The sequence below is a fragment of the Balaenoptera acutorostrata genome, chromosome 3, assembly GCF_949987535.1.
Source record: "Balaenoptera acutorostrata chromosome 3, mBalAcu1.1, whole genome shotgun sequence".
NCBI classification, from domain to species: Eukaryota; Metazoa; Chordata; class Mammalia; order Artiodactyla; family Balaenopteridae; genus Balaenoptera; species Balaenoptera acutorostrata.
In genome coordinates this window covers 119,120,031-119,139,214 of record NC_080066.1, presented here as the reverse complement: position 1 = coordinate 119,139,214, position 19,184 = coordinate 119,120,031, and the positions used below count along the sequence as shown (strand labels likewise).

The following is a 19,184-nucleotide window of genomic DNA, read 5'->3' as shown; positions in this document are numbered from 1 at the left end:
GAATAAAGTGTGGCCTTTAGTAAACAGTTGTATAACAATGTTGATTTCTCCATATGGTGACATATGTACCATAGTAATGTAAGATGTTAGCAATAAGGGAAACTGGGTGAGGGTTATAGGAACTCTGTACTGTCTTCACAACTTTTCTGTAAATCTGAAAGTATTCTAAAATAAAAAGTTTATTGAAAAAAAAGGCCAAGTAAAGATGGTGGAGTGAAATCTGAAAACAGAAATCTATGTATCCCATCACACACCACTTGAATGGAAGATAAAAATTAATCAAACAGCAAAGGAAGCAGGACATCATGTAGTAATTTTTAAAAGTAGGGATAAGGTGAAGAGTGGAAAAATGATTTTGAACAGGTTCAACTAACTTCTCTTTTTACACATGAAAATAGGTATTGAGAAAAGACAGTGACCTCACCAAATCCTGGAAATTTTTCACTAATACCACACAGCTTGGAAATAACCTGAGAGACCAATGAGTTGAGTAGACAGACCAGAGAAAAGTAAAGAAAATCTTCCTGCATTACTGAAGAATCTTTACAGAGGAAGCAAGAATCATCAGGGCTGGCCGTTTTTTTTTACTACACTGGTGGAACAAATAAAAGCCCAAAAGAAATACTCCATGGAATCAGGATATCCACAAGACGAGACACAGTGAGCCGTCAGAGCAGTGCAAGACACCAAACAAAGTCCTACAAGCAGAGGACAGAACTTCAAACAAAATCGGTATCTAGCCCCAAGGAGGTCTTCCCAACCACTACTCCTACCCCACTGTCTTACAGCAATGAAGAAAAGTGGCCCAGAAGCACTACCTAGCCAAGAATCAGAGGAGAAGGCAAATAGGTTTCGAATAATATGAAATGTTTATCAAGGAAAATTCACTTGCACTGTATCAGAACAAAGAAAAGTTCTTGACAATTTAAGCATGAGCAAGATGAAGAGAAATGACATGTCAACTATGAATTCACCACAAACACATGACAAAATATCATGCAAATGAGATAAAGATCATAATATAAAACATAAACCAAGAGAAAGAAAAAAATTGTCCTATCGTGGTTGGCATTCTAGAAAAACATAAGAAGAATATGAATTCAATAAAAGAAGTTCAAAGAGAAGATGCCAAAACAAAAGAGTAGATGAACAGGAAAATTGAAAACTTAAGGATAGACCTGAAACTTATATAATTAAAAAAAGAAAGAAAAGAAAACTTAAGGGAACATTGAGAATAAATAAACAAACAAAATATTTAATAAATGAACTAGAAAGAACAGGGAATGGGACAGTAACAGTTGGAATTACTAACTAAAGGAAAGGCTTAAAAGTATCACAGTGAATGCAGAGACAAAGACAGCAATTAAAATAATTATTGAAGAGATAATAGATAAAGATAAAAGTTCCCTATAAAAACAACTGAAGTCTCTAAAATGGAAAACCGAAAAAACAAATGTAAAATTTCCCTGAAATAAAGGAAGAATCAAATAGTCTTTAGAGAGGCATGCTGTGATTCTAAAAATATTACAGATCAACACGAACATCCTGATTAAGTTGTTCTACTTCAAGAATAAAGAAAGAAAGAAAAAAAAAAGAATAAAGAAAGAATCATTCAAGTACCCAGGCAGAAAAAATTAAACTACCTATAAGTGAGGAAAAAAGCAATATGATTGACCTCAGACTTCTTTTCAGCCAAACTCAATGTCAGAAAAGTCAGTAACATTTTTACAGTGTTTAGAATGAAAAAATACTTGAGCCAAGAATTTTATTCATAACCAATTTGAATATAAGGATAACAAACAGCCAGTCTGGAGTATGTTAAAGTAGAGAATAAAGTATTTATAAACCCTTCCTTAAAAAACTATTTGAAAATGCAATTTGGTTACCCAGGAACTCCCCACAATAAAGAACTCAGGTGTAAAAATGCCATGTATGATAAAAGTTCGAGTAATGATTACTCAACTCTTCTAAATATAAAATAAAGGTTAAACAAGGGGGGCACTTTGGCTATAGAATCCAATACAGCTTTTACAAATTTTTTAGAAGTAGAATTCATAAAGAAAAAGAAAAAAAGGAGTTTAAAACTGTTATTTATTTCATAGCTGAGAAATAATATTGCTTAACTAAAACACTGCACAAAAAATATTGATGAGATTCCAACACCTTAATGTTTTTCCGTCTCTTAAATTTAGACAGTTCTTTAGGGAATTAATATATGTTAATATATACCAGAACCAGAATCACCTGGTTCGCTTGCTAAAAATGTAGATTCTCAGGCTCTACCTTATTTGAGGCATCAGGTCTCAGTTTAGGACCCACAGCTAAAAGATGTAAAAAGTAGTGGAGACTAGGAATGAGCATAGTAAGCAGAGAGCAGTAAAAGAACCCAGAGAGCTGAAATAAATCAAGGAGGTGATAATAAGGAGAGGGAAGAAAAGAGGAGTCACATAGGAAGGTAGAGTAAGGATATCAACAACAGAACTATGAAGAAATAAAGAAAGTAACTGTACTAAGAGTGTTGTGCATTTCTTTCTTTCTTTTCTTTTTTCTTTCTTTTTTTTTTTTAGTGACTGAAAACTACTAGCATGCCAAAAGTTTTAGAAAAAGACTGTGGGGATATGAAATTTACCACTGTAACATATAAGCATCAGTAACATTTTTAAACATGTAACCACCACATAATTCATGTACTTTATAAATGTTCCTAATGTCATATGTAGTTTTAAATGTGTACATACAGTTTTAGAGACATTTCCATATGCTTGGCTCGTGCAATTGCTTCATCTCTCTCCTCATTGGCTAACTGCAGTCGAGACATAATAGCTTCATCACGTTCTCTCTGTGCAAAATACACGTCTTCAACCAGAGCTATCAAAATATATAATTCATAATTAATTAGCGAAAATAAAGGAAAAGTGCATACTTTTAGCACAAATAAAAAGCAAAAAAAATTATTTTATTCAACTGAGTTAGCATCAATTAGTTTACTTGAGAAAACATTATCTTTTTAAGCTACTGCAAAATTGAGATACTATTTCATACCCATAAAAGCAAAAATTAAAAGGTCAAATAGTAAAAAATATTGAGCTTGTGAAATAAAGGAAACACTCAAATATACTGCAGATAGGTGTATATGTTTTGACAACCATCTGATGAGTAATTTGGCAATGCTGAAGTTGTGCCTAGTCCATAACCTGGCAAATCTCCTCTTTGGTATGAAGCCTAGAGAAATTCTGGCACATGTGCACAAGGAAACATGTATAAAAATGCTTAGGAACAATGTATAAAAATGTTTATTTCAGCATTAAATAATAGCAAAAACTTACAAATAACCCAATTGTCCAATAACTGGAGCAGGAATAAATAAATTACTATACATTAAAAATGGAATACTATGCAGCATTTAAATGCATTAACTATGGACAAATAGACAAATCTCAAAAATGAAAATCTGACAAAAATAGCAAGTTGCAAAATAAAGCAAATCTATTATTCGTGGATAGACACAATTAGTAAAAAATATTAAAATAAACATGGAAATGATAAACACCAAATTCAGGACAGTAGTTACCTCAGTAAGATGATGGAAGGAGAGGAAGGGGAGAGTAAATGGGGGCAGAGTTGTGTTGGTTTAGCACTGAACATCTCCGGGGGCACCATTTATATCGATTATAATACAAATGACATCATGTAAACTTCTGCAGCACTATATAGGGAGCTTTTATGTTATCTGAAATTGTCATTTCTCAAACTTAATTTCTACTTGGAATCTTACATAACTTTTAAAATATCACTGCAATTTTAGACAGAAAGGGGCTCAAATACTTGGATCACTGAACCAAATTTATTTATACTGTCAAACCACAAAATAAACTTAGGAAAGACATTTGAAATGTTCTTTTAGGTCATAAAACACTGGGTTTCTGCTAAGATTTGTCATAGATTAATACACTGTTAATCAAGATAGTTACTTTTATATTACTTAAATTATAAGTAGTGGAAAAGAAAAAAAAACCTGAGAAAAAAGTAACTGTATCTCTTCCATAATACGTATAAAATGGAACATGCAATGGCAAAGCAAAAGTCAAAACTACTTCTAAGAAGCTAAGCCTGAGGGAAGATGAATAAATTAATTAATTCATCAAATATTTATCAAGCTCCTGTGGCAGTCATCAATCCAGTCTTAAGGAATATGAATATAGCAGTCTAAGAAGTCCTTGTCATCCTAGAGTATACATTCTACTACAGGGAAACAGACAGTAGAGAGAAAAACAGGCCAAAAATTAGGTAGGTAGGTAGGTAGGTATGTAGATAGTTTGAAGGAAAATACAGCTGTATCAGAGAAAAGAGAGTGATTTGGTAGATGGGGAATGGGGCAGACTATTTTAGAAAGGGTGGTAAGAAAAGACCTTTTTAAATAAGTGACATTTCAGCACATTCAAATAAAGGAAGAGTAACCATATTCATATTTGAAAGTAGACTAAGCTGAAGAAAAACCGGGACAAAGGCCCTAGAAGCATTAGAGATATAACAGCAATACGGCTGGAGCACAGTTAGAGAGGGTGAGAGTTTTGGGAGATCACACTATAAGTCACAGCAAGGAATTAAGATCTCATCTAAATATGATGGTAGCCAATGGCGGTTTCTGAGCAAGGAAATGACAGCATCACATTTACATTTAAAAAGGAATTCTGGCTTCCAGGTGAGAAGTAGTTCATAGGTGGGGCAAACATGGAAGCAAATTCCAGTAGGGAGACTATAGGAGTAGTTCAAGCAAGAGTTCACATCAATAACCCACAAGAATAACCCTTTCCCTGAAACTTTAAGCTACCTAGAAATAAATATCAACTTCTAGAATAGGAACAATTTGAACAGATCTGTGTTTCAGAAGGAAACTCCCAGAGATGAGCATTCAGTGTGTGGAAGATGCAGGGGTCACCTGCATCAACTTCCAAAAGTTGCAGGTTGGACTGTACATGCCCCTTAACCCAATATTAAATTATTATAAAAGTCCACATAAGAAACAATGAAACCCTGAAGTAAGACAAGGGCAGCACAAAAGAGAAAGAAAATAGATTCAATTCATAACCAAAAGTTAAGTATGTACCAAATTTCAGAGGAGAGAAAAATAGGACAGGTGACTTCACTAAGGCATCCCTCAACCTACCAAAAGGTAATCTCCATGAAACTCTGGGGTAAACAGGCTACTCTTCTCCTTACTGCTGCCACATAGATTCCAAGGCAAAAAAAAAAAAAAAGTCTTAGCCCAGCATTCAAGGAAAACTGGAGTCTAGCTCTAGCCTACCTTCCAGCATCATCTACCGCCATATTCCCTTTAGGACAGTATTTCACAAAATATAGGATGTGAAACACATTTTTTAATAGTTATGTCACTTTAATGTATATTAGAAAACCATAACTAGCACATCAGACCTATAATTTCTCTGAGTGGCATTTAATTTAATGTCCAGTTAAAATTCAGATTTCTTTAAATTACCCATATTGTTGAGGTAGATGCCAAAAAAGGGTAATTTTCCATTATTACATTTATTTAAAGTTCAGAAACAAAAAAGAATGGCCTGGCTATTAAACTTAGGATAATGGTTACTAACTTTTGAAGGTAGTACTAGAAGGGAGGATGAGGAACTTTTCGTGATATCTGGTGATATTCTATTGGAAATATTTGGTTTTTTTACATCTGGGTGCTGGTTATACGTGTGTTTGCTTTCTGAGATTCATAAAACTGCACAGTTATTTGTGCACTTTTTGGGTACAGACGTTAAAACTAAAAAAAATTCCATTAAAATATATATTTATCTAGTTAAAAAGATGAGATTTTAAAAGAAAAACATTAAGTGAATAATAGGAAAAAAGTTAGCATATATGATAAAATCTTTGAGAGTATGTGTTAGGATTAAATTTTAAGCAACACAGCTTTGTCCTTCTGGTCAAGACAGGGTAACAGGATCCAAATTTGTATTCCCACTTAAAACAATTTTTTTTAAATGGCAAAACGTGCATGGGATGACAGCTTTCAAGATGATAAGGAAACAAAGACAGTGACCTGAGAGAGGAAAACAAAAGAGTTGAGCCCTACGAGTGGCCCAGCTTAATACATTGAAAGAGTTTTCTGGACATGGCACAGGAAAGGAAGAATCCAGGAGGAGGCCAGCAGACTCCACAATTTGAAGAGAGAAGAGTCTAGGGAAACCAAAGCAGCTAGAATTCACAAGACAGACTATCAGAGGAAAAAAACAGCTGCAAAGAGAGAAAGCTTTGGAGACATGCAGAGGGTATTCCTCAAGAAATCAGCTGAGGACTGAGCACACACATGTGAGTAAACTACCCATGCAAGGGAAAGAGCCACCTGAAAGCTTTAGAGGCATCAGTGCCCTGAGCTCCGCAAAACCAAAAATAGTACGTGTTCCCACTAGCCAGATTGGAAAAACTCCTGATTCATGAACTACTACATAGAATACACAGAAGGGTCTTGCTTCAGTAGTGGGGATTAATTAACCCTAGGCTAAACACTGCTCTGGTAATAACCTACCTATCTTTAAAGCATGAGCCAGAAGTAGTGACCTGTTCCCAAGAAACATAACTATGTCTCAGAACAAAGCTCAAAAATATTTTATAAGAATACAAAAATACCAGCTCCCAATAATGGTAAAGTTCATCATGTCTGGTATCCAATTACGAGGCATGCAATCAAGCAGCAAAATTAGGACCCATAAAGAGAAAATTTAATCAGCTAAAACTGATCAACATTTTGTCAACTAATACATAACCTTGTTCCATGTATGTTTCTTTTTAAAAACACCTTAGTTAATATATATTGTTGATTTATTAGCACTGAACTCATAGCCAACAGTACAATAACTCATGCTTGAACAAAGTTTATCCATAACACACAACACAGCCTTCCGTGTTTCAGGAACATTAGATTGCATTTCAGCATGGAGCTGTTTTAAACAGTGAAATCACCAATAGAAGGTACAAAAATGCAATAAATGTAGCACTAAATAAGCTACAAAAAGGACACTTATTTACAATATAACAGCTGAAACATAAAAGCAGAGTGTGGCCTTAAGATGATCAGATTGTTTTTCTTTCCTTGGTGTGTTATTTTGGTAATATTGATAGATTTTTAAATGGTAAACCAACCTTGCATTCCACAAAATAAATCACAGTCCCAAATGCAAAACCTAAAATTATGAAAGTTCTGGAGGAAAACCTCTTTGACTTTAGGTAGGCAAAGTTTCCTAACTACAATAATAGCAAAGCATAAACCAATTTTTAAAAATTGGTAAGTAGGACTTCAATTTAATTCAATTAAAAATTTCCACTCTTCAAAAGATGCTAAGAAAATGAAAAGACAAGCCACAGACTGGAAGAAAATAATTGCAAAGCATATATCTGACAAAAAGACTTGTATCTAGAACATAATTTTAAAAACTCTCAAAGCTCAATAACAAGGAAACAAAAAACCCAATTAAAAATTGGGCAAAAAACTTGAACACTTTTTTCAAAGTAGATATATTGATGGTAATAAGCACAAGAAAAGGTGTTCAACAGCTTTACTCATTACAGAAATGCAAATTAAAACTATGAGATAGCCACCACACACAGCTGACCCTTGAACAACACCGGGGTTAGAGGTGGACCCCACCCCCCACCTCCTGCAGTCAAAAATCCGTGTATAACTTTACAGTCGGTCCTCTGTATCCACAGATGCAGAACCGTGGATCATGTAGTACAGTAGTATGTATTTATTGAAAAAAAAATGTGCATATAAGTGGACTTGTGGAGTTTAAATCGGTTTTGTTCAAGGGTTAACTATATACAAACCTATTACAATGACTTATATGAAAAGCTGATTAAAGATGTTGGCAAGGATGTAAAACAACCTGGAACTTTCATACACTGCTGGTGGAATATAAGATAGTATAATCACATTATGTCAGTTTCTTAAAAAAGTAAACATACACCCACCACAAGATTCAGCTTTTCCACTCATAAGTATTTATCCAAGAGAAATTAAAGCATAGAAATTAAAGCATATGTCTAAATACAAAGACTTCAATACAAATATTCATAGCATCTTTATTTATAATAGCCAAAACCCAGAAAACACCCCAAATTTTTAGTAACAGATGAATGGTTAAACAAACTATATAACAAATTGTGCTAGAACAACTGGATATCCTCATGTATAAAAACCAAATGCTTTTAATCAACAGTTTAGATAAAGTTAAGGAATTCTTGCTATGAGCACAGCTTTTGGAAGATCCAGTAGTTTCCAGTACAATTTTCATGTATTTTTTGAGGCTGTATCACTACTCCTATGTGGTTGTCTGTGCCACATTATTCTGCTTCTATGTATCAATTCATCATGCTGTTTTGAAAGAAATTTCGGCCCATAATGTAGTACACAGTAATGAATTTTATTTTCCCCTTCTAGTTGTATACAATCTCCTACGAAGGATATTCATAACAGCTTAGAGAAAACAACATGATGTATTATGCAGAATACGGGCTTTAATTCAGATCCAAGGTGTTGTCACAGTAAAGTTAGGCAACTTGTTTTTTTTATACTGTTCTTAAATTATGTTAGTCACCATTCAGGTGTATAAAATGCACAGAATACCATCAGTTACGGTTATTAGGGGAAATTAAATGAGATGATATATAAAAGCTCTTAGTCAAATAAAGTAGAGTCTCAACAAACGTCAATTCCATGCCACCAATACCATCATCACCCTCAATCCACAGACTCACAATTTGGCTTCATTTCCAGACATATTAAAAATGTGATTTTGATTAATTTGGACCATTTATATCTATAGCCATTTCAGCATTTCTTGCTTTTTTCATTTTTACCTTTTTCATTGGCATGCAAAAACTACAAATGGGAACTGAAGGAGATATTATTCAGAACACATTCAGAACACTACAGTATAATGACACAGGTCTGTACAAAATATGATATTCTAAGATATTTTTACATTATAAAATACTTCTAATTTGTGGGTCAGATAGGATGCACAAAATGATGCTAAACAGTCACCTAGGTACAGATTAACACGTATGTTACATTGCCCTGTAATATTCTGGCATATTGAAAGGCTAAAACACTATTTACTAAACTTTAAATGCCGACAGGCCTCCTATCACTTCTGTATAGTGTGATGAGATCTTTATAAAGTGACATTTAATGTAAGCTGTGTTCTACTTTATATACAATAACACTTGATTGAAAAGGTAAAGCTGTTAATATCAAGGGCTTTAATAAGTCTTGTTAACTCTATGCTTAAAGACAAATGCTTTACATCAAGGGTATATTGGGTCCTGTGTGATGAAGAGAAAACATTTTTCCCTCTATAATGCTGTATCAACTTTAAATATATAAACAATGTGTGTATCTAAAGAAGTATTCTAAGGTTAAATTTTAAAATGCCATAAAACACACACACAAAAAAATCTCATTATATATTTTATAAATGCTAAGAAAAGTTTTCCAAAAGTAAGGTATTATAAAATGATAATTTTTAACACCTATTAGGTTGTATGTGAAATTTGTTGATTATGAAAAACCTGATTCTTTTTCTAGAATTCAGTACTTCTAAAGAATCAATGTGCAACTCTCAAATATTTTTAGTAAAGAAAACTTAATTGTAAACACTGAGCTTTTCCAAGGTAGATGACTATTACAAAGTTCACTAGAAAATCAATATAGCATTTTAGTTGGAATTTGCTCATTAAACACCCACAGCTCTAATGCAAATTATGATGGAATGAATAAAGCAAATACATATGCTTCTTTCTTTTTATTAAATGTAAAATCTACTGTTAATTGCATCTCGTATGTCATACAAACTTTTCTCCTTAACTATTAAATAGAAGCTTTAACAAAAGTCATTAGAGATTCTCTTTCTTTGACTTGAATAAATTTCAATATTTGTTCAGTAAAGGTTCACAGCAGTTAAATTACATTAACAAATATTATTAGCTACTATGTAAGCCAACCCAGTAAAATACTTGTATTGTAGGTAGAACAAATCATTGGGTGTTTACAATAATATTTGGATATCTCCATTTTTAAACACGGTTATCAAATATCCTATAATTCTTAGTCAAATGAGAAAGATTCAGAGAGGATCACCCCCACCCGCCACCCACAAATACTCAAATTTGTTTAGTAAGCTAATTGTTTTCTAATATAGGCAAAAGTAAATATGAAGAAGCTGAACCATACTAAGTATGAGTTTATTGAATCAAGACAGAGTACATATTTCCTTAGTAGAACCCAAGTCTATTGACAAGCCCATGTTCTACACTTCTCAAACTACTTTTAAAATACAGTAGCAGTGAGACAGTATATTGGAAAACATTCTAGTTTAAACACTGAATCATGATTCTCTAAATAACATAATTTGGAGGACAGACATTTCCCAGGAAAAAGAATCCATTTAACATCTTCAAGGTAGTTATGTAAACAGAAAAGGCTGAACTAAAGAGAGGGAAGAAGAAATCATTAGGATTTGAATTTGAAACATGTAAAATAATCACTGATTACAATTCAGCTTCCAAAATTCTAAGCAACAAATATAGATAATAGTTCGGTAAAAGACTTTATTATATATAAAAGAATTTCAGATTGTCTGAGCATTTACTATTATTGCTTTACATGATGTGAAATGAATTCCTTGCAAACATAACATTTAGTGTTTTACAAAACCACCCATATATATTCCAGAACCACAAACATTATGCTATGTCTTAATTTCCTTAAAATTTATAATTTCTCTTTGTTGGCATAAATTGCTTATTATAAATTTAAACACAGATGGTAAATGCCACACACCAGTAGAGAATTAACCAACCTATTCCAAATAGTTTGATGGTTCTACTCTTGGCATTACATTGCTGGATTCAACTCATTTCGTCAGAACTTCTTTTACAAGCCAGAATATTGTATTTCTAAAACTGGATTTGAATGTTCACCATTTTACATGACTATTCTGTAAATAACCTTTTCTGATTAAAAATACAGGCTCGTAAAAATGTGGGGACAGAAATGTTTTGCATAGTTTTGTAACTTTCTGTGTATAATTAAAATAAACAGGATATGTTCTCATATTCTTCAGTATTATTCAAAATTATAAAATAGAATAGAATAGAATTTAATCATTTGGACATGACATATTTGATTGAACTAAGATGCTCTTAAAATCAGATTTTACACTGTTTCCAATTTTTCACTATATAAACAACACTGTAATGAACATCTTTGTACACAAATCTTTATGTATACACACAGGTAATTACTAAGGAAAATTCCTATAAGTATGATTATTACATTAAAAAATTTTAAGCTCTTTACATGTTTTAAAATTTTCCTCTGTAAAGCTGCTATAAATTTATACTTACCAAGAGTATAGAAACTGCTAAAGCTTGATTAGAAAATTATATAAAATTGTGACTTTAAGTAGCAAAAATATAAAACAGTAACTTTTTGGCAAAACTCGCAATCATTATATATATGTATTGAGTACAGATAACTCAAAAGACTATATAAGGACACTTTCTAAAAATGTTCTTTTTACATTCATACCTTTAATATATCTGATATTAGAGCTATAATTTTTTTACATGTTTATTGGAGTATATAATTGCTTTACAATGTTGTGTTACTTTCTGCTGTATAACAAAGTGAATCAGGTATATGTACACATATATATCCCCATACCCCTCCCTCTTGTGTCTCCCTTCCACCCTCCCTATCCCACCCCTCTAGGTGGTCACAAAGCACCGAGCTGATCTCCCTGTGCTATGTAGCTGCTTCCCACTAGCTATCTATTTTACATTTGGTAGTGTATATATGCCAATGCTACTCTCACTTCGTCCCCGCTTACCCTTCCCCCTCCCTGTGTCCTCAGGTCCATTCTCTACATCTCCGTCTTTATTCCTCTCCTTCCCCTAGGTTCTTCAGAACCATTCTTTTTTTTTTTTAGATTCCATATATACGTGTTAGCATACAGTATTTGTTTTTCTCTTTCTGACTTACTTCACTCCATATGACCGACTCTAGGTCCATCCACCTCACTACAAATAACTCAATTTCCTTTCCTTTCATGGCTGAGTAATATTCTATTGTATATATGTGCCACATCTTCTTTATCCATTCATCTGTTGATGGACACTTAGGTTGCTTCCATGTCCCAGCTATTGTAAATAGTGCTGCAGTGAACACTGTAGTACATGACTCTTTTAGAATCATGGTTTTCTCAGGGTATATGCCCCGTAGTGGGATTGTTGGGTCGTATGGTAGTTCTATTTTTAGTTTTTTAAGGAACCTCCACACTGTTCTCCATAGTGGCTGTATCAATTTACATTCCCATTACATTCCCATGGGTCCCCTTTTCTCCACAACCTCTCCAGCATTTATTGTTTGTAGATTTTTTGATGATGGCCATTCTGACCGGTGTGAGGTGATACCTCATTGTAGTTTTGATTTGCATTTCTCTAATGATTAGTGATGTTGAGCATCCTTTCATGTGTTTGTTGGCAATCTGTATATCTTCTTTGGAGAAATGTCTATTTAGGTCTTCTGCCCATTTTTGGATTGGGTTGTTTGTTTTTTTGATATTGAGCTGCATGAGTTTCTTGTAAATTTTGGAGATTAATCCTTTGTCAGTTGCTTCATTTGCAAATATTTTCTCCCATTCTGAGGGTTGTCTTTCTTTTCGTCTTATGTTTTCCTTTGCTGTGCAAAAGCTTTTAAGTTTCATTAGGTCCCATTTATTTTTGTTTTTATTTCCATTTCTCTAGAAGGTGGGTCAAAAAGGTGCTGTGATTAATGTCATAGAGTGTTCTGCCTATGTTTTCCTCTAAAAGTTTTATAGTGTCCGGCCTTACATTGAGGTCTTTAATTCATTTTGCATTTATTTTTGTGTATGGTGTTAGGGAGTGTTCTAATTTCATTCTTTTAGATGTAGCTGTCCAGTTTTCCCAGGTGACCATATGTGCGTGGGTTTATCTCTGGCTTTCTATCCTGTTCTATTGATCTATATTTCTGTTTTTGTGCCAGTACCATGCAGTCTTGATTACTGTAGCTTTGCAGTATAGTCTGAAGTCAGGGAGCCTGATTCCTCCAGCTCCATTTTTCTTTCTCATCATTGCTTTGGCTATTCGGGGTCTTTTGTGTTTCCATACAAATTGTGAAATTTTTTGTTCTAGTTCTGTGAAAAATGCCATTGGTAGTTTGATAGGGATTGCACTGAATCTGCAGATTGCTTTGGGTAGTAGAGTCATTTTCACAATGTTGATTCTTCCCATCCAAGAACATGGTATATCTCTCTACCTGTTTGTATAATCTTTAATTCCTTTCATCATGTCTTATAGTTTTCTGCATACAGGTCTTTTGTCTCCTTAGGTAGATTTATTTCTAGGTATTCTATTCTTTTTGTTGCAGTAGTAAATGGGAGTGTTTCCTTAATTTCTCTTTCAAATTTTTCATCATTAGTGTATAGGAATGCAAGAGATTTCTGTGCATTTATTTTGTATCCTGCTACTCTACCAAATTCACTGATTTAGAGCTATAATTTTTAATATAAAAGATATAAGCTCATCCCTGAAGTATTAAAATCAATATCAATAATTTTAGGCACCTTTGAAATATACTATTAAGGGGTATTTAACTTATTTTCTGCACAGAGTTTCTACTTTAAATTTTAACAGATACCAACATGAAAATTCTGTGAAATATAACTGCTACCTAACCTTTTTCCAAGATCATTTCCTCTTTAGAATTGGTTATTGTTATGTATGATGGTTTCTCTCTTTTCCTCTGTGAGACAGACTGAAGCAATGGGAAGACTATAAGCCTTCGAATCAGATGGACTAAGGTTCAAGTCATAGTCTTGACACTTAGTACCGACCATGTGCCTTTGGGCAAGTTACTTATTAGCCTCTCCAGGTTTACTTCCTCCCATGTAAGATCTAAATATTAACTAATTTACCAGATTATTTTAAGGATTGGAGACAATGTATAGAAGCACCTAGGATATAACTGGTACTCAGTGAATTGTAGCTAATATTAATATTTGATTATTTTTATGAAATTCTTAAATCTTTGATAATGTCAGAAGTCATGAAAACATTTTTGTTCTGTTTAGCTTTTAATTCATAGTTCACTGTGAATAGATTTTAAAAGGGAAATAAACAGAAAAGTGAAACAAAAAAGTTTGAAACGAAGGATTGGATGATGAGAAAAATTACCATTGAGATATATATATTTATTAGCATTTATTACATTTTACTTAAATGTGAATCTGAAATAAAAGAAATGGGATGCACAGAATTTGGGTTTTAATCTAATATATATCTATGATAAACCTTCATGTAGACTGTTACAACAGCATTTCCTTTGCTTCCCTGTTAGTTTTTACATAATGTGTATACTATCATTATAATGTGATCTCATGTTACAAAATTGGCCATACTCTACCTGTAAGCATTATTTGACCTGGCACTCATTATAATTTTCATACTCATAGGATTCTACAGCCAAAGATAATAATATAATCAGCATTCTACCTATCAATATTTCTAACTGCTGTATTTCACAGAGATGGGACTTTTTGTTTTTATCTGAAATGACTAGCTATATTCTTGAAGTCCTTTTTCCTTCCAAATTAAAAATATATATTGATAGATAGATACATGTAATACTCCATTATATTAATACTGTTACACCATTTAAGTGTTAAAGACTAACATTTTATTAATGCCCATTTATATACAGAAAAATGGGATTCCACTGTGCATTATTTCTTGAAAGCAAGTATTACGCTATTTTCTGTTCTTCTGATATATAGAACTAACTGACTTTTGTTCTTTTTAATCATTATATGGTCAGCATCATTTGAGATACGATATATGGTAACAGGTAATTTTTTTTTACAAGAGAACAATGTAAACATTTTCTATTACACAACAATTTTTATTTTTCCATGTTAATTAGTTGGGATGTCTTAATATATTTGCTATAACGGTAGATTACATACCTATACTTTTAACATTTACATGTTAACCTGAATAGAAAAACTTAAGTTATACGTTTCAGGGATTCTATGTTCTGATGCTTTGGATAATAACATTAAACTCATCTCGTCTCTACCAAAAATAAAAGAACATTAGCTGTAATAAGAAGGGCTTAACAATATTTTCTTTTATTTACAAGTCAGTCTAAATATGGGTGCCCAGGGAAGAATCTATGTTTAAAGAGAAAAAGCAGATTAAACGCTTGCAGAGTCAGTACAGTATGCTAACTAAGCAAATTATGTAACCACTGAATTATATGTAAAATGTAACTAAGATAAATAGATAGATAGATAGATTGATTGATTTATATAAATATAAGACTTAAAGAACTAAGGAGTTCTTCTGACTAAAACCCAATATTGGCCTTATTTCAGTTTAATTGGAAGAGGATCTCAAATTCATCTTCTCCATGAGATATCAGGAACGTGGATTTCTCTTTGTACCAAAGGTTAATAAGAAATGTGTCTGCAAAAGTCAAACAGCATTAAATACCAAAATCTGATTATTATTCTACAGGAGTTGTTCTGTCATTCATAATCTCTCCATGCTCCAAGCTTCCACAGCTAATCTTTAATGGATGACATGCAAGAAAGAAAAATAACTAACATATAGAGCAGAGACTCTAAAGTGAGCATTTAAGAAATAGAAATATAAGGCTTTTGAAGAAATATAAATATTTTAAGTATCACAAAATAACATAAAAACTATTTAAATAAATACTCGTGTAAAAATTTACACATCTGTATACTGTAAATGCAATAGATTAATAAAAATTAAGTGACATTAAACACTAGACAATGCCCACTGAGACTGTTTCAGAAAAATGAAAGGCTTAATTAAACAAATTATTTTTAAAAGTTATAACCACGTCACTCACGTAAGAGTGATTAAATTAAATGGATTCAGATCAGGTCATACAATACTATCTCTCACTGTCAAACTTAATTTAAATAAAAGAATTTTTGAAGTATTCATGGTTTAATCATTTTATTTAGATGAGAAAAGACATTTACCTAAAGGACAGAGACAATGTTTCAGTTGTGTTTCTCTAAAACATCCCCTAGTATTTGAAGGTCATACATGTCAATTTACAAATCATATTATCCACATATATAATTTAATGAGTTAAAACATAATAAGACCTACTTATCAAATTCCTTTATTTTCTTTTTTGTAGAGATGTAAAATTTTTTTTCATATTTTCAAACTTTCTAAATAAGGTTAATTCTGAAAGTCAAGGAAAACTAAAACCTGTGTGGATAAGATGAAGTAAATAAAATATATTTTTAACAAGGAATACATATCAATTCTTTGTGAAACAAAACCATACATAAGTAGCTATGAGATAGTTATTTATGTTAGTTACACTTTGATATGCCCCCTATTAGATCAAGAAGTCTTGAGAAAACACGATGGTGACATCATCACCTTATCATCATAATTACCATTTATTGAGTGCTTTCTAATGGGTTAAGCACTTCACAAACATTATCTCACTTAAACGTCACCAAACTATAAGGTAGGTTTTAACCAAATCTTAGTGAGGCTGTCACTTACACATGATAAGCAGTAGAAAGATTAGAACAAAGGTCTGAATCCAAAGTCTAAACATTTAACCACTATCTACTACAATGGTGTATTATGAATGAGAAGTGACTGCAAACAAAAAGACATGTTCGAAATACCAAATCTGTTTTATTTGCTGATGCATATTCAGTGCCTAGCACAGTGCCTAGTACATAAAAACCCCTCAATAAATATTCCTTTAATTTTTAAAGAAGTTAGCATAGTCCCTATTAAGCACCTAATAAAAACAGTATCAATGGTGGTGGTGATGAAGACGGTGATGTCAAAAAAGTAGGGGAAGGTAAAAAGGTCAACCATTTGAGATTTTATCATGATGTAGGTCACAACAGTTTCCAACTCTCATGAGATCACATTATAATGACAGTATTCACATTATGTAAAACTAACAGGGAAGCAAAGGAAATGCTATTGTAACAGTGTACATGAAGGTTTATCATAGGTATATATTAGATTAAAACCCAAATTCTGTGCATCCCATTTCTTTTATTTCAGATTCACATTTAAGTAAAATGTAATAAATGCTAATAAATATATATATCTCAATGGTAATTTTTCTCATCATCCAATCCTTCGTTTCAAACTTTTTTGTTTCACTTTTCTGTTTATTTCCCTTTTAAAATCTATTCACAGTGAACTATGAATTTAAATTAAAAGCTAAACAGAACAAAAATGTTTTCATGACTTCTGACATTATCAAAGATTTAAGAATTTCATAAAGATAAAAATAATCAAATATTAATATTAGCTATAATTCACTGAGTACCAGTTATATCCTAGGTGCTTCTATACATTGTCTCTAATCCTTAAAATAATCTGGTAAATTAGTTAATATTTAGATCTTACATGGGAGGAAGTAAACCTGGAGAGGCTAATAAATAACTTACCCAAAGGCACATGGTCGGTATTAAGTGTCAAGACTATGACTTGAACCTTAGTCCATCTGATTCGAAGGCTTATAGTCTTCCCATTGCTTCAACCTGTCTCACAAAGTACTGGGAACATTTTGTTTTATGCGGTTTTGATTATACAAGATTCTTATTCTTATAAATTATACAATCAGCTGGGGAGACAAGTTGGACTAACATATACATAAGTTACGTAATAAAGACATAAAAGTAAAAAAGGGAGAAATCTGAAGGACAAGAAAAATGGCACAGGTAAAATGGCAAGATCTGATCAAAGCTATCACATGGATTTCACATGACGTTGGTTTATGTAATCTTTACGTGTTGAACCTATCACAGGAATTATTTTAAGATTAGAGAGCAAGTAACTTTAAAAAAAATCACATCTTTTAAAAGTAACATTACTTTTTCTAATACTAAATCACTGCAGAAAACCTGAAAAGGCAGAAAAAATCCTGTTAATTGAAGCATTTATACACCCATTAACACTATCAAAATTTGACTCTCATTTTATATTATATACATGTGTATATAGTTTTTTAACAGAAATTATAAATACAGCTTCCCCCTACTTCTTTCACTTAACTTTAATTCATAAAATTTTTTTCATATCATTAAATATTCTTTAAAAACGTTTTTTAATTACTGCACAATGTCTCATACCATAAAGGTACCTGAATTTATTTAACCATTGCCTTATTATTCGATTGATTCTAATTCTATTGCTATCATAACTAATACTGATATGAATATTCTTATATATATATATAAATCTTTACATTTAATATACTCAAAGAAAATGGCTATTTCCTTAGAATACCTCATATTTTAATTAACATTTGAAAAACCTATAGACATACATTTTTGTATCCTATTTGCAATTTCCAATGCTGAGATATTTTAGCATGTATTTCTTTTAATGTGGAATATTTTGGCTTTTAAAACATTTTATATTCTGCTTAAGTATACTATAATATTTGTATGTGTATGCACATTTGTAATATACTTTAGCAAATACATTTTTATTTTGAATATAAAAATGAGCAGTGATAGAAACAAATATCCACGCTTGTGTGGATTCTCTGTTCTTTCATATGACTAAATAAAACATTTATCACATGCACTCATAGTACCATAATGTTCCTCTTTCTATGAGGGTAGTAACATACTTTTTTTTGTTATTGTGTTTAGCTTTTTTATTACAGTTACTATTGATCACGTAGGAGATAAGCTTTTTCAAGATTAGCTTTCTTTTTTAAGATAAACTTTTAAAAAATTCATGTATAATGAGAAAATATGAAAAAGTTCAAGAGTTACCAAGAGTCAGTTGATAAATTTCCTGTAGTTTCAAACCAATGGATTTCTTAAACAATTCAGTTTTTTTCTTTTGACCTATTATAATAATTCTCTCTAAGGTTAAAATTAAAATATCTTAAAGTTTTTAATAAGATAGAACTAAAACATTAAAAAGTAAAGATACATTTTGAAAATTTATACTTTAAAATTAGGGGATTTAAATTTTGAGTCACTTTTTTCTTTTTTTAAAATTTATATATTTTTGGCTGCATTGAGTCTTTGTTGCTGCGC

At 32.0% G+C, this 19,184-nt stretch overlaps 1 protein-coding gene across 11 annotated transcripts in view; it reads right to left on the bottom strand.

Moving 5' to 3' along the window:
* MIPOL1 (mirror-image polydactyly 1) overlaps nt 1-19,184 on the bottom strand; it is a 336,113-nt gene that overhangs the window by 236,828 nt on the left and 80,101 nt on the right. For all 11 annotated transcript variants that reach the window (XM_057543812.1, XM_057543817.1, XM_057543811.1 and 8 more), the window contains one exon: nt 2,739-2,868. In XM_057543812.1, the coding sequence (XP_057399795.1) occupies nt 2,739-2,868 (130 nt within the window). The remainder of the gene's footprint in view (nt 1-2,738; nt 2,869-19,184) is intronic.